Below are 13,696 nucleotides of genomic sequence, written 5' to 3'. Positions count from 1 at the left end.
CCTGCCTCAACTTCTTTCCTCTCACCTCACTCAGCCCGGAGCATCACATCAGCCCAGTGACAGGAACCAGTGGGGAAACTTCCTCAGCACACCGCGGGGCAAGCTGCTGTTGCCAAGCCCAGACCTGCAGGGCCTGACAGTCTCCCATGTGGTCATCAGGTGCAAGAAAGCAACTGTAGAAGAACTAGGTCAAGGTCATCACAGACGCGCAATGTCGTGAAGAGTAAGAAATATCACCACCTTCCAGCTGTGTGTCAGAACCAAAGCTTTATTTTAATATGCTTATTGTTTTCAGAACATCACTGGCGACTAGAAACTCATATGCAAGAGTGATTGTTATAACTGTAGATAAAATAGATAATGGAATTGTAACAGTAAATACACCTTAAATATAAATATACACATTGCCATCCCACATGTATAAAAGTCATGCTCTGTAAATGCTCTGTCCACACACTATCTTTGTGGGACACTGAATTTCAGGATGGATCTTCAGGGGTTTACATGTGTCCCATTAGTTATATATTTCCAGAGATCTTATGTAGGAGCAACACATTACAAATTTTGAAAAAAAATTAAGTATCACAGAGCATTTTTTGAATATTTAATACTTTTGTTCTATAAAGAGTATTTCTTAAATATTACAAATGGTGAAACAAATATACTAGCTTACAGATATATACAATGTACTAATTTATACTTCAAAAATGCAGGAAGAGAAATTATATATATATTTATATATATATATAATTTTAGATCTAATGAACAATTCAATATTGCTCTTGAGTTGGTCTTGCTGTATTGCATGCATGCCTAGGGCACGCCCATGGCTTGTCACCAGATGGAAGAGGGAATGTCAGGGACAGAATGGGACCCATGGAGCCCCAGGCTTATTCCCAGAGAGCCATCTTCTAAGCAATACGTTGAGTTTTGTAACTTGCTGAGGCGAGGTCAAAATCTTGTGTGTCCATACACAATGTAGGATGTGTCCTCAAGAATCACAACTACTTATTCGAGGATGGGGCCACATAAATGCTAAAAACATCTGATTCAGTGGAACTAACTCCTCGAGCCCTGAGTGTCAGTTGGAGAGCTTTGAAAAGATTATTTTGAGATAATCATCTATACCCTCAGTGCAGTTCGTAAAAAATGATCTCAGAACAAAGACCCATGATTGAGGCATCAATAGCCTTCCAGTAAACTCACAGGCAAATTACAAAGGAACAAAATGTGTCCTGAATGACATCAGATTTTCAATAATTACAAGCTTCTCACATTGATTAAACTGTAAACACTTAAAAATGTAGACATTGCCTTGAGAGGGCTAAATGAATTTCTAACTTGGATCAGGAGTAATGTGGCAGTCATGGGGAGCCTGCAAATTGGGAGCCTTGTGGACAGGACAGCTCATGGCAGACATCACATTTGACCATTAGCTTAACCCACCTAAGATCTCTACAGTTCATTTTGGCCATGGAGTCCCATTTCTTCTTCCACTTAACCCAAATCTAAATTACAAATGGATGGCATCTCTCTGAGAATGGAAATAGAACAAAATATACATACATATATAGGGATAAGTTGAAAAGCAAATGTTCTAGAAAATTCAGCAACGAGATCTCACTGTGAAGGCTGTGCAACAGTCACTTGGAACAGAAGGAGCCCAGCAGAGGGTGTGGCTGTTAGGACTTGGAGAGGGACTTGGTTCTGGGCCAGGAGTTCTGGGTTTCCCTGATCCCCACTGGTGACCAAGCCAGCCATCTCTACCCTCCCTACCCAAGTTCTATTCTAGGAGGCCAGAGTGGTGGGCAGACCATGGAGCCAACGGCTTGCCAAGTGCCTCCCACACACTAAGTACATCACAAAGATGCGTTATTAGCAGAGCAGAGGGGATGAGAGGAAGGCAAAAAAATTAAACCAAAAGGGGAAATTTAGGATCTGTTGAGAGCATAGAGCTGCCCAGAAGTGGCCACAGCAGGAGGGGCAGGAAAAACACAGAAAGTGCAGGAGAGAGTGGTATCCATAAAGGTCCTGAACTTGACCACTCTGTACCAGCTAGCACTGCTCCCCAGCAGCCTGGAAGCATCCCTGTACGAGCCTGAAGGCAGCACTCACTCTGCCTGCCAAGCAGGCGACAGGAAGGTGTCCTGCAAGGGAACATTCCAGAGGAAGCCAGAGTGGGATGCAGACTGGAACCAAGAGGAAAACTTACAGGCTCTGTCAGTGGGAATTTTCAGGAAGCAGCTCCAAAGCAGCCTTGATGCCAGCAGAAGAATTAGCTGAGGAGTCTGTGCCCTGCCCGTGACAGAGGCCTGCCCGACCTGTCTCCAGCCAGCATGCAGCAACCAGCAGTGGTTTGAGGATGCACATGAGATTCTTTCCAGAGTGAACCCAGCATAGGCCAGCTTTTAGAAGACATTTCTAAAGGAACATGCACCATAATTGATTACTTGAACTGATTTTCCAGGAATATACTTGTCAGAGATGATCATCAAAAACATAGCGAACAACTTCTGTCTCAAAGCATTTCATTAAGGTGCAAAGTATGGCATAGACGTGTCGACGTCTGTTAGAACATGGATGTGCTTCTGGTCTTCAGAGGGCCTTTATTGGCTGTTACTCAGCTGAAGATAGAGCGAGTTATTGAAAAAAAGATTGTGTTGGAGGACAAAAAATGTCTAAAAAGTAGCTACTTTGATTGCTTTTATTTAAAATCTAAGGGCTGGAAGAGTTATACCCCTCATGGGTCAAAGGAAGGAAACTTCACGCTTCTAAAACTCTCAAAATATAACACACAAAAATATTATTGTGATGTTTCAGTATTGTCACAATATCCCCACACAAACGTTTCAAATGGAAATTGAAGAATTTCTGACAAAGTGGCACACTCTTAGTGAATTCACCATTGTATGTGAAAAGAAATACTCTAAAAGGTTAAAATGATAACCTGCTAATAACTAGGCTAGTGAGGACATCCCCTCAGAGGGGCAAGGCTCACAGGTCAGCTGTATTACATTTAATTCAGTTAAAGAACCATAGAAGGGAACAACTTTGGCCTGGTCTTTTCACCTCCTCCTGCCCCTCCCATCCCCCAGGGATGTCACTGGCTTCGGAGCAGAGGAGACGCCTGCGCTCTTACATGTATCCAGATGGTACCTTCTGCTATCAGCACAGCACACTCTCCTGCAGGCATGAGCCTTCCTGCCTCCTGAGGGCCAAGGATGCCTCCAGAAATGGCTGACATCCCTTGGGTTCCCTGCGATGCCGAGCGTGTTGGTTTTCATTTTAAGCATCTGTCAGATTCCCTGATTCTGGAGAGGGGGTGCTTATCAGTGGTGGTGTGAAATGCCCTCTGAGGACAGTTGGGCACGTCTCAGTCAAAATGCAATATTTAACACGTGGGCGTCTGACATGCTACCCTGACGACTGCGGGTGTCACGTGGGAGGGTGAGGGGCGGGGAGGGGTGGGGTACACACAACCGTTGCTCCCACGGGAGGGCGGTTCACATGACCACGCACTTGCCCTTGAGCTTCTCTTTCCTTTTCTGCTGCTTGCTCTTTTTACCGTCGATCTGGAGGCTCACGGTCCTGCGCTTCTCCAGGTTGAGCAGCTCCTGGAAGAGCTCCTTCACGTTGAGGTTGAGCTTGGCCGAGGTCTCCATGAAGGCGCACTTCCACTTGCGGGCCAGCACCTCAGCCTCACTGCTCTCCACTTCACGGTTCGGGCTCTCGTCACACTTGTTCCCCACCAGCATGATGGGGATGCTCTCCACGTCCCCTTTGATCTCGCAGATTTGCTCATAGATGGGCTTGAGCTCCTCCAGAGACTGCCGGCTGGTGATGGAGTAGACCAGGATGAAAGCGTGCCCTTTGGAGATGGATAGCCGCTGCATGGCCGGGAACTGGTGACTGCCCGTGGTGTCCGTGATCTGCAGGGTGCAGATGCTCTTGTCACAGCTGATGACCTGCCGGTACGTGTCTTCCACAGTGGGGATGTAGCTCTCCCGAAACGTGCCTTTCACAAACCGCAAGACGAGAGAGCTCTTGCCAACACCACCTGCACCGAACACAGCCACCCGGTAATCATTGCTTTGCTCCGGCATGTTGCTTGCGGGCTCCAACGATTAACTAGGAAGCACCTACCAAAGGAAGCAGATGTTTGAGAGAATCAGTGAAAGAAATCCTAGGAAAAGACTGCTTTACCCTCTCTTGATAGCTTAAAGAAAAAAAAAAATTAAGTGGTATTATTTGCTTTAACTTTTCCTCCATAACAATTCAAATTTCATTTAAAAATTCTCTAATTCTAAATCCAATTATAGATAACCCTCAGTTTTCAACAGGGCTGTTGATCTACTGAGTGGCTAACTGGAATCAGTCTGTTCCTCCTTATTGGACCATGGTTCTGAGCAGCTTTGCTCTCACATCACCCAGCACCCAGGGAAAAGATGCAAAGTCAGTCCAAGGGAGGAAGAATCCAGGATAGGTAATGGAGAGTTGGAAACTAGTCAGTCCTCAGCGCGCACGCGCGCACACACACGCACACGCGCACACGCGCACACACACGCACACACACACACACACACCCCTGTACTTTTATAAGTACAGAGAGGGAGTTAAAGGGGAGCAGAATGCAATTAATATTTACACAATGTTTATATTAACTCATGAAATCCTCACCACCCTGCAGAACTGGCGTCATTATCCCCTGCAAAATGAAAAACCTGAAAACACAAAAGGAATAGGATCATGGCATCCGGTCCCATCACTTCATGGGAAATAGATGGGGAAACAGTGGAAACAGTGTCAGACTTTATTTTTCTGGGCTCCAAAATCACTGCAGATGGTGATTACAGCCATGAAATTAAAAGACGCTTACTCCTTGGAAGGAAAGCTATGACCAACCTAGATAGCATATTCAAAAGCAGAGACATTACTTTGCCAACTAAGGCCTGTCTAGTCAAGGCTATGGTTTTTCCTGTGGTCACGTACGGAAGTGAGAGTTGGACTGTGAAGAAAGCTGGGCGCTGAAGAATTGATGTTTTTGAACTGTGGTGTTGGAGAAGACCCTTGAGAGTCCCTTGGACTGCAAGGAGATCCAACCAGTCCATTCTAAAGGAGATCAGTCTTGGGTGTTCATTAGAAGGACTGATGCTAAAGCTGAAACTCCAGTACTTTGGCCACCTCATGCGAAGAGTTGACTCATTGGAAAAGACTCTGATGCTGGGAGGGATTGGGGGCAGGAGGAGAAGGGGACGTCAGAGAATGAGACGGCTGGATGGCATCACGGACTCGATGGACATGAGTTTGAGTGAACTCTGGGAGTTGGTGATGGACAGGGAGGCCTGGCGTGCTGAGATTCATGGGGTCGCAAAGAGTCAAACATTACTGAGTAACTGAACTGCACTGAACTGAATGTCCCTGACTTCACATAGCCAGTGAGGTGAGCTGTTGCTCAATTGCTCAGTTGTGTCCAACTCTTTGTGACCCCACAGACTGCAGCACACCAGGCTTCCCTGTCCTTCACCTCCTAGAGCTTGCTCAAACTCATGTCCATTGAGTCAGTGATGTCATCCAACCATCTCATCCTCTATTACCCCCTTCTCTTCCTGCCCTCAATCTTTCCCAGCATCAGGGTCTTTTCTAAGTGAAGTGAGATGGGGATGCAAACTGACGTGTCTCTGTCCGACAGGCTGCTGGAGTCACAGAGGGCCTGAGTGTGAACTCTCAGTAAGCACCAAGTATTGACAATTAACTAAGAAGCTTGGAGGGGTCCTTTCATTCATCACAATTAAAATGATTATGGAGGCTTTATTTTTAAGAATGATAAGAAGTGTTACTAAGAAAATAGTATAAACCACTATTAATGGTCATTAAAATGGAATAGAATGGGGTTTCCCTTCAATACAAATACCACCTCTTTCTGACATATAGATTATTAAATACCTTTCACACTGCCCCTTTCTTGGTAAGAAAGGATGCAAAAACATCCAAAACATAGAGAATCAAGCAATATCCAACATTTTTAAAGTGAAGTAGACAAGTAATATGGTAATGTGAAATATGGAACCCATTTTCTCTAGGCAACATTTGCTGACTTTCACTTTTCACTTTTACTTTTTTTGGGGTAACTGAGGGACAATAATAAAAGGCATTCCTCAGAATCATTTTCAGAGACCAGTAAAAATTAGATATAATTAGCCATGAAGAAAATGGGTGTGTGTAGCAAATGTCTACTGGCAGACTGATCAGGTCAAAGCCCAGGACAGTGATATATCATCTCATGATTTCTGAGTTCACTATGTACATTGGCCTGCAAATATGCTCAATTAAATACTCAGCTGTTCTTGTATGCACTTTGGAACCTCTAACCTATCTAGAAACTTGAAGAAGCATTTATATACATATATACGCACACACACAATTGAATCGTTTTGCTGTACACCTGAAACTAACAAAGCATTGTAAATTAACTGTACTTCGAGTTTTTAAACAGTTACAACTTTTTAAGAAAAGAACAAAGTGAACCCAGAGAAAGAAAAAAGAAAGAGTAGAAATTAATAAAGAATAGAAAACTATAAAAAACAATGAATAGAACCAAAATTTGGTTTTTTGAAAATATCAACAATAATAATTTTTGCATTAGATTGAAGAAAAAAAGACTCAAATTATTGAAATCACAAATGAAAGAAAAAACACTACAAGAAATAAAGGTTATAAGGGCATGACCAACTCCAAGCTAACATGTTAGATATCTATGATGAAACAGATGCAAACTACTCAAGCTGACTCAAGAAGAAATATAAAATCTGAATAGAACTGTAATGAGATAATAATCAAAATATTATTTACAAAGAAAATGCCCAGGTCCAGATAGCTTCACTGGTGAATTCCAGGGAAGATCCCCTGGAGGAGGAAATGGCACCCCACTTCAGTATTCCTGCTGGGAGAATCTTATGGACAAAGAAGCCTGGTGGGCTACAGTCCATAGGGTTGCAAAGAGTCCGACATGACTGAGCATCTGAGTACATACACATATATACATAAACATATATATGTGTATGAATGCGTGTAATATATATGTATATATAACATAACACTATATCAATGAAAGACAAAATCCGCCATACCTCAGTAGATACAAAAAATTGACAACATTCAGCACTCAATTATGTTAAAATAAAAACAGTTTAAAGTAAAAGTGTAGTCACTGAATCGTGTCTGACTCTGTGATCCCATGGACTATAGTCTCTGTCCATGGAATTCTCTAGGCAAGGATACTGGAGTGGATTGCCATTTCCTTCTCCAGGGGATCTTCCTGACCGGGGGTGGAATCTGGGTCTCGCCCATTGCAAGCAGATTCTTTACCTTAAGCCAGCAATAAAAGTGAACTTCCTCAACCAGATAATGGGCGTATAATGAACAATACCAAACTAACACAACACTTCATGGCAAAAGGCTGAATGACTTCTCACTAAGGTCCGGGAAAAGAGTATTCGCTTTTCTAGTTTCTGCTCAACATGTTACTAGACATTTTAACCATGAAAATTATGCGAGAAAATGAAATAAAAGGCATTTAGACTGGGAAGGAATGAAGCCAAACTATCTCTATTGCAGGTGGTATGTCTTTGTATTAATAGATAGGAAATCCAAGGGAGTCCACTTAAAACTATTATAACTAATAAATTAGATCAGCAAGTTTTCAGAATACAACACACATTTTTTAAAAAAAAAGCTATTTCTACATACTTGAAATGAAGAATCTAAAATTAAGAAACCAATTTCATTTACAATATCATCAACAAGTATAAGATACTTGGGAATACCTTTAACAAAGAAGTAAAAGTACACCTTTGAAAATTATAAAATATTGTTGAAAGAAACTGAAGACCTACATTATTGGAAAGATACACACATTTATGTATCAGAGGACTTAATGTTGTTAAAACAGCAATAGTCCCTTGAATCATCTACAGATTCAGTGCAATTCTTTAGAAAATCCCAACTGACTACATAAATTGACAAGCTGATCCCAGTATCCACAGGAAAATTCAAGAGACCCAGAATACTGAACCAATGGTAACTGAAGAAAAAACAGAAGTTGGAAGACACACAGTGTTTGATTTCAAACTTATTACAAAGCTACAATAATCAACAGTGTGATACTGCACAGGATAGCAAATAGATGAATGAAAAACTTCAGAGTCAAGAAATAAATTGACTTATACAGTCAAATTATTTTTGATGAGGATATCAAGATAATTCAAGAAAGAATACCTTTTCAACAAATGGTGCTGGTACAACTGATATTCATATGCAAAAGAAAGAAGCCTCCCTTATATCATATATAAAAATTAACTCCAAATGGATTGAAGATCTAAATGTAACCCCCAAAACTAAAAAAAATCCTAAAAGAAAATACAGGCGTAAGTTTATGATCTTTGATTTGACATTGATTTCGTAGTGGTAATCCCCAAAACATGAACAAAAATTTTAAAAATAGGTAAATTTTATTTCATCAAAATCAAAAAGTCTGTGTATTATAGAACACTATTCAGAAAGTGTAAGGCAACCCAGAGAAAGGAAGAAAATTTCTACAAATCATATATCTGACAAGTGATTAATTCCAGAATATATAATAAATGCCTGGCATTCAATAACAACAACAAACCCACAAAAATATTAAAATGGACAAAGCATTTGAACCAACATTTCTCTAAAGAAGCTATACTAGTGGACAATGAACACAAGAAAAGACAACATTACTATTACTAGTCACTATTGTTGTTTTTCAATTGAAAGTCATGTCTGACTCTTTGTGACCCCATGGACTGCAGCATGCTAGGATTCCTTGTCCTTCACTGTCTCCCTCAAATGCATGTCCTCTGAGTCAGTGATATACCTAAACATCTTACCCTCTCTCATCCTCTTCTCTTCACCTGCCTTCAATTTTTCCCAGCATCAGGGTCTTTTCCAATGAGTTGGCTCTGACTTTTTGCATCAGATGGCTAAAGTATTCAGATGGCTTCAGCTTCAGCATCAGTCCTTCCAATGAATATTCAGGGTTGATTTCCTTTAGGATTGACTGATTTGATCTCCTTCCTGTCCAAGGGACTCTCAAGAGTCTTCTCCAGAACCACAGTTCAAAAGCATTAATTCTTTGGCACTCAGCTTTCTTTATGGTCCAACTCTCACATCTGTACATGACTACTGGAAAAACCATAGCTTTGACTATATAAACCTTTGATGGTAAAATGATTGTCTCTGCTTTTTAATACACTATCTAGGTCTGTCACAGCTTACCTTCCAAGGTAATTTAATTTCATGTCTTCAGTCAAATCCACAGTGATTTTAGAGCCCCCCAAATAAAATCTGTCACTGCTTCCACATTTTCCCCTTCTATTTGCCATGAAGTGATGGGAAATGCAAATCAAAACCACAGGTAAAGCACTTCACAAACACTTGGAAGACTTTAACAAAATTCAAAATTAAAAAAAAAAAAACAGAAAATAGCAAATGTTGACAGTATTGTAGGAAACTGGAACCACTGTGCTTTGCTGATCTGAATGTAAAGTAGTATAGCTGCTTTGGAAAGCAATTCATCACTTCCTTAAAAAAGTAAACAGAATTACCATAAGACCCAGTGATTTCCCTAATCCTACACCCATGAGAAATGAAAACACAGCCACACAAATAATTGTACGTGAATTTCTTAGCAAAATTACTCATAGTAGCCAAAAAGCAAGAAAAAATCCAGATGTCACCATCTAATGAAAGCATAAGTAAAAATATGGTATATCCATACAATGAAGTATTATTTAGCAATAAAATGATATGAAGTATTGAAAGGTGCTCTAGCAAGGATGAACCTTGAAAACATGATGCTAAATGAAAGAAGCCAATAACAAAAGACCACACATATTGCCTATTTATATGAAGTATGCAGAATTGCAGATCTATAGACACAGAAAGGATATTTGTAATTGCCTAGGGATGGAGTGAGGTGGATGTTGGGGAAAACTGGAAAGTGACTGGACAGTTTCCTTTTGAGTGATGAAATGTTCTAAAACTTACTGTAGCAATGATTGGACAACCCTGTGAATATACTAAAAACTACTAAGTTGCATACTTCAGTTGGATGAATTATATCTCAACAATGCTATAATTTTTAAAAAGACTGCATAGGATAACACTCCACTGTATGTGATGACGTTGTCTACTGATTCTGAAACTGATTCAGTGAATATTCTACAGTTAATAGGCTCAGCTTTATTTGTAACAGCCAGATGATGGAAATAACACACATCTTCACAGTAGAAATGACAAGCAAAGAATGGAATATTTATACTATAAAAAGCAATATAGTGAATTTATCCATATAATAAGAAAAAGCTATGAAAAGAACAAAGAATAATACATGCAACAACACGGTCGAATCTGACAGTTGAGATCTGCTAAGCAGCCTGCTGAGCGCTAGAAATGTCGCATATTTTCATTGGGCAGTGGTTTCAAAGGTGTTAACACCATACTGTTATAAGATGGTTATACAGATTATTCTGAATGATTTCATTCTTTTAAATTTATCACAGCGGGAGTTCCTTGGTGGTTCAGTGGTTATGACTTCTCCTTCTAATACGGGGGTTGCTGGTTTGATCCCTGATCAGGAAGTTAAGATCCTACATGCCTCATGGCCAAAAAGCCAAAAGATGTGGATATTGAGTAATATTCCTCAAACTGAGAAGGAACTTTGAGATTAAGAAATGAAGCAGGCAATTCCATGAAGTACAATTATGAAGTTTATTGAAGGTAACTTACATATGGGGTGGATGAGGCAGACGGCAATCCAGAAGCATTCATAGCAGCACTCCACCCTGTTGAAAGGGCTACAGGGGAGTTTAAGGGGGCCAATGTGAAATATAGAATCTGATGACCAAGTGAGAAGCATGTATGCACCCACTGGGAACCAGTGGTTTTTCCTCCTGGAGGTTGGTTGGTGTGTCTGTGGCAGGGAGGCGGGGGCGGTGGGTGGTGGGTGTCTCATGACCATCTGTGCCAGCAAAGGCATTCATTCCACTTTTCATGTCAGGTGAAGGCTAGGGTAAAAGTTGATAGGAAACATATTCCACTTGTGAGTATTCCTTGTGAGTTAGACAGAAGGGTCAGGAAGATTACCTGGAGAAGGGAATGGCTACCCACGGCAATATTCTTGCCTGGAGAATCCCATGAACAGGAGAGCCTGGATAGGCTACAGTCCATGGGGTCACAGAGTCAGACACGACTGAGCAGCTCACACTTTCACTTTCAGTTATACAGAGAAGGAAAGGGGTAGGACTGAGAACTATGATGGAGCTGCCAACAAGGACTCAGTGTGGTTCAGCCACACAGAAGGAGATGAAGACCAGCAAAGTTTCAGGTAAGTGGTGGAGGGGAGTGAAAGTCACTTGGCAGTGGGCATGAGAGTGATGGGAATTGATGAGACGGTTGGAAAGAAAAGAAGTACAGACTCTATTTAAGGAAATTCAGGGATTAAGGAAAGAAGAGGGATAAATGGCAGAGGCTAAGGTAAGGGTTAGACAAGTGTGGAAGAATATCTATATGAGTCTGCTGCTGGGTATCCGATGGAACAAATCTGAAAGAAAACAAGAGCCACTGGAATCCAGGATGCACACACAGCAAGTTATTCTTCAAGGAGAGAAGGAAGGGCAGGTGACGGCAGAGGAAGCCCCGATTAAACCTGACCAGGCCAATCCCAACTGCTCCTGCTATCTCAGCTTAAAAACTTTAAAAACAAACAAATGAAAAATGATATAGTGCATGTACTTGGTTAAAGAAAAATAAAAATATTATAAAATACTCTTATCTACTCCTAGACCCCTTCCTTCAGCAGCTCTAGTCTCTAAGAATAGAAGCTCAATTATTCCCTGGTGTTCACCTTTAAATTTTAAATAATGCATTCCTTACTTGAATAATACATCTTAATGTCCTGAGTTACTGATTTTTGGACCATCTCTCTCTTGCTCTCTCTGTAAAATTAGCACTATTATCTTCCTTTATTGCCTAATTGTATCACTTATGCTCTATTTTTAAAGCACATATCAGTATTTAAATTTTCCAGTTATGTTTACAATTTGTTCCAAAACTTATATTGTCTGCTGTGGTTCTTCTGCAGGTTGTTTCTAAATGCTATTAATAAACAGCATTAAAAGGACTTTGTAAAGATTTTTTACTAAGGAAGTAGACAAAGTTGGACCCACTAAGAGAGAAAGGTCATTTTCACCAAACAGCTGATTGCATAATTTTCTGTGTCAGAAACACTGGGGTCTTACTTTTCCAGCTTTTTGCTTGTTTTTGGCCTAAGTATCAATAATATAACTTTTGTATTTTAATTTATCACCTTCTTAGGATTTATTTTATACTTTGGTATAAACATTACTGATAATTTCTTTTAGATGACATTAAAATTTCTGAGCTCACACTCTTTTACTTGATTGATAGAATTCTGTAGCCAAACTAAGTTCAAATTCTTTTTTCTTTACAGACTTTAAAAATCATTTAACTTTATCATCTGGGGTTGCTGACACAAAATTCAAAGCCAGTATGATATTCTTTCCTTTGTAGGAAAGCTGTGTTTTCCCCTTCTCTTGGCAGGGTTAGGGTATTCTCTTTATTCTGGGAGTTATGACATTTTAGGATATATCTGGAACTGCTTTTTAATTGTGGTGACTTTTTCCCAGGGTGGGAGGGGGAAGATGGTGTGCAGCATGTAGCTGGTTAACTACTTAACCCTTTTGGCAACTTGGGAAATTTTTCATTTGCTTTTTAAAATTACATCTTCTTAATGCTTGTATCTTTTTTCTCTTTCTGACACTTCTCTTGGATGATGAACCAAGTGTACCTGTTCTTCATTTCTCTAAAATCTTTTCCTTTATGTTGCAGATAAACTTTCTTGTACTCTGATTTTTTTCTTTCTCAAAGAAGCATTTTGTTGTCAGGAAAGGTGATACCAGGCAGAATTTCAGTAAGACTATTAACTGAGATTTGTTGCTATTGTTCTTATCTGAGATTGCAGCCATGAAATTAAAAGATGCTTACTCATTGGAAGGAAAGTTATGACCAACCTAGATAGCATATTCAAAAGCAGAGACATTACTTTGCCGACTAAGGTCCATCTAGTCAAGGCTATGGCTTTTCCAGTGGTCATGTATGGATGTGAGAGTTGGACTGTGAAGAAAGCTGAGTGCCGAAGAACTGATGCTTTTGAACTGTGGTGTTGGAGAAGACTCTTGAGAGTCTCTTGGACTGCAAAGAGATCCAACTAGTCCATCCTAAAGGAGGTCAGTCTTGAGTGTTCATTGGAAGGACTGATGTTGAAGCTGAAACTCCAATACTTTGGCCACCGGATGGAAAGAGTTGACTCATTTGAAAAGACCCTGATACTGGGAAAGATTGAGGGCAGGAGGAGAAGGTGATGACAGAGGATGAGATGGTTGGATGGCATCTCCGACTCAATGGACATGGGTTTGGGTGCACTCTGGAAGTTGGTGATGGACAGGGAGGCCTGGCATGCTGCAGTTCATGGGGTCGCAAACAGTCGGACACAACTGAGCAACTGAACTGAACTGAGATACTTCTGGTTCCATTTCTTCACTGTGGTCCTTCTCTTTTACATGGTTGGTTTCACCAAATGCCTATTGGTCTC

At 40.6% G+C, this 13,696-nt stretch overlaps 1 protein-coding gene across 1 annotated transcript in view; it reads right to left on the bottom strand.

The window, feature by feature from the left end:
* DIRAS2 (DIRAS family GTPase 2) overlaps positions 249 to 13,696 on the bottom strand; it is a 33,353-nt gene continuing 19,905 nt past the window's right edge. Inside the window, exon 2 of the mRNA XM_005684192.3 lies at positions 249 to 4,139. Coding sequence (XP_005684249.1) covers positions 3,504 to 4,103 — 600 coding nt within the window. The 5' untranslated portion in view covers positions 4,104 to 4,139 and the 3' untranslated portion in view covers positions 249 to 3,503. The remainder of the gene's footprint in view (positions 4,140 to 13,696) is intronic.

This window comes from Capra hircus, chromosome 8 (assembly GCF_001704415.2).
Source record: "Capra hircus breed San Clemente chromosome 8, ASM170441v1, whole genome shotgun sequence".
Classification (NCBI taxonomy): domain Eukaryota; kingdom Metazoa; phylum Chordata; class Mammalia; order Artiodactyla; family Bovidae; genus Capra; species Capra hircus.
This window is presented reverse-complemented; position numbering and strand designations above follow the sequence as displayed.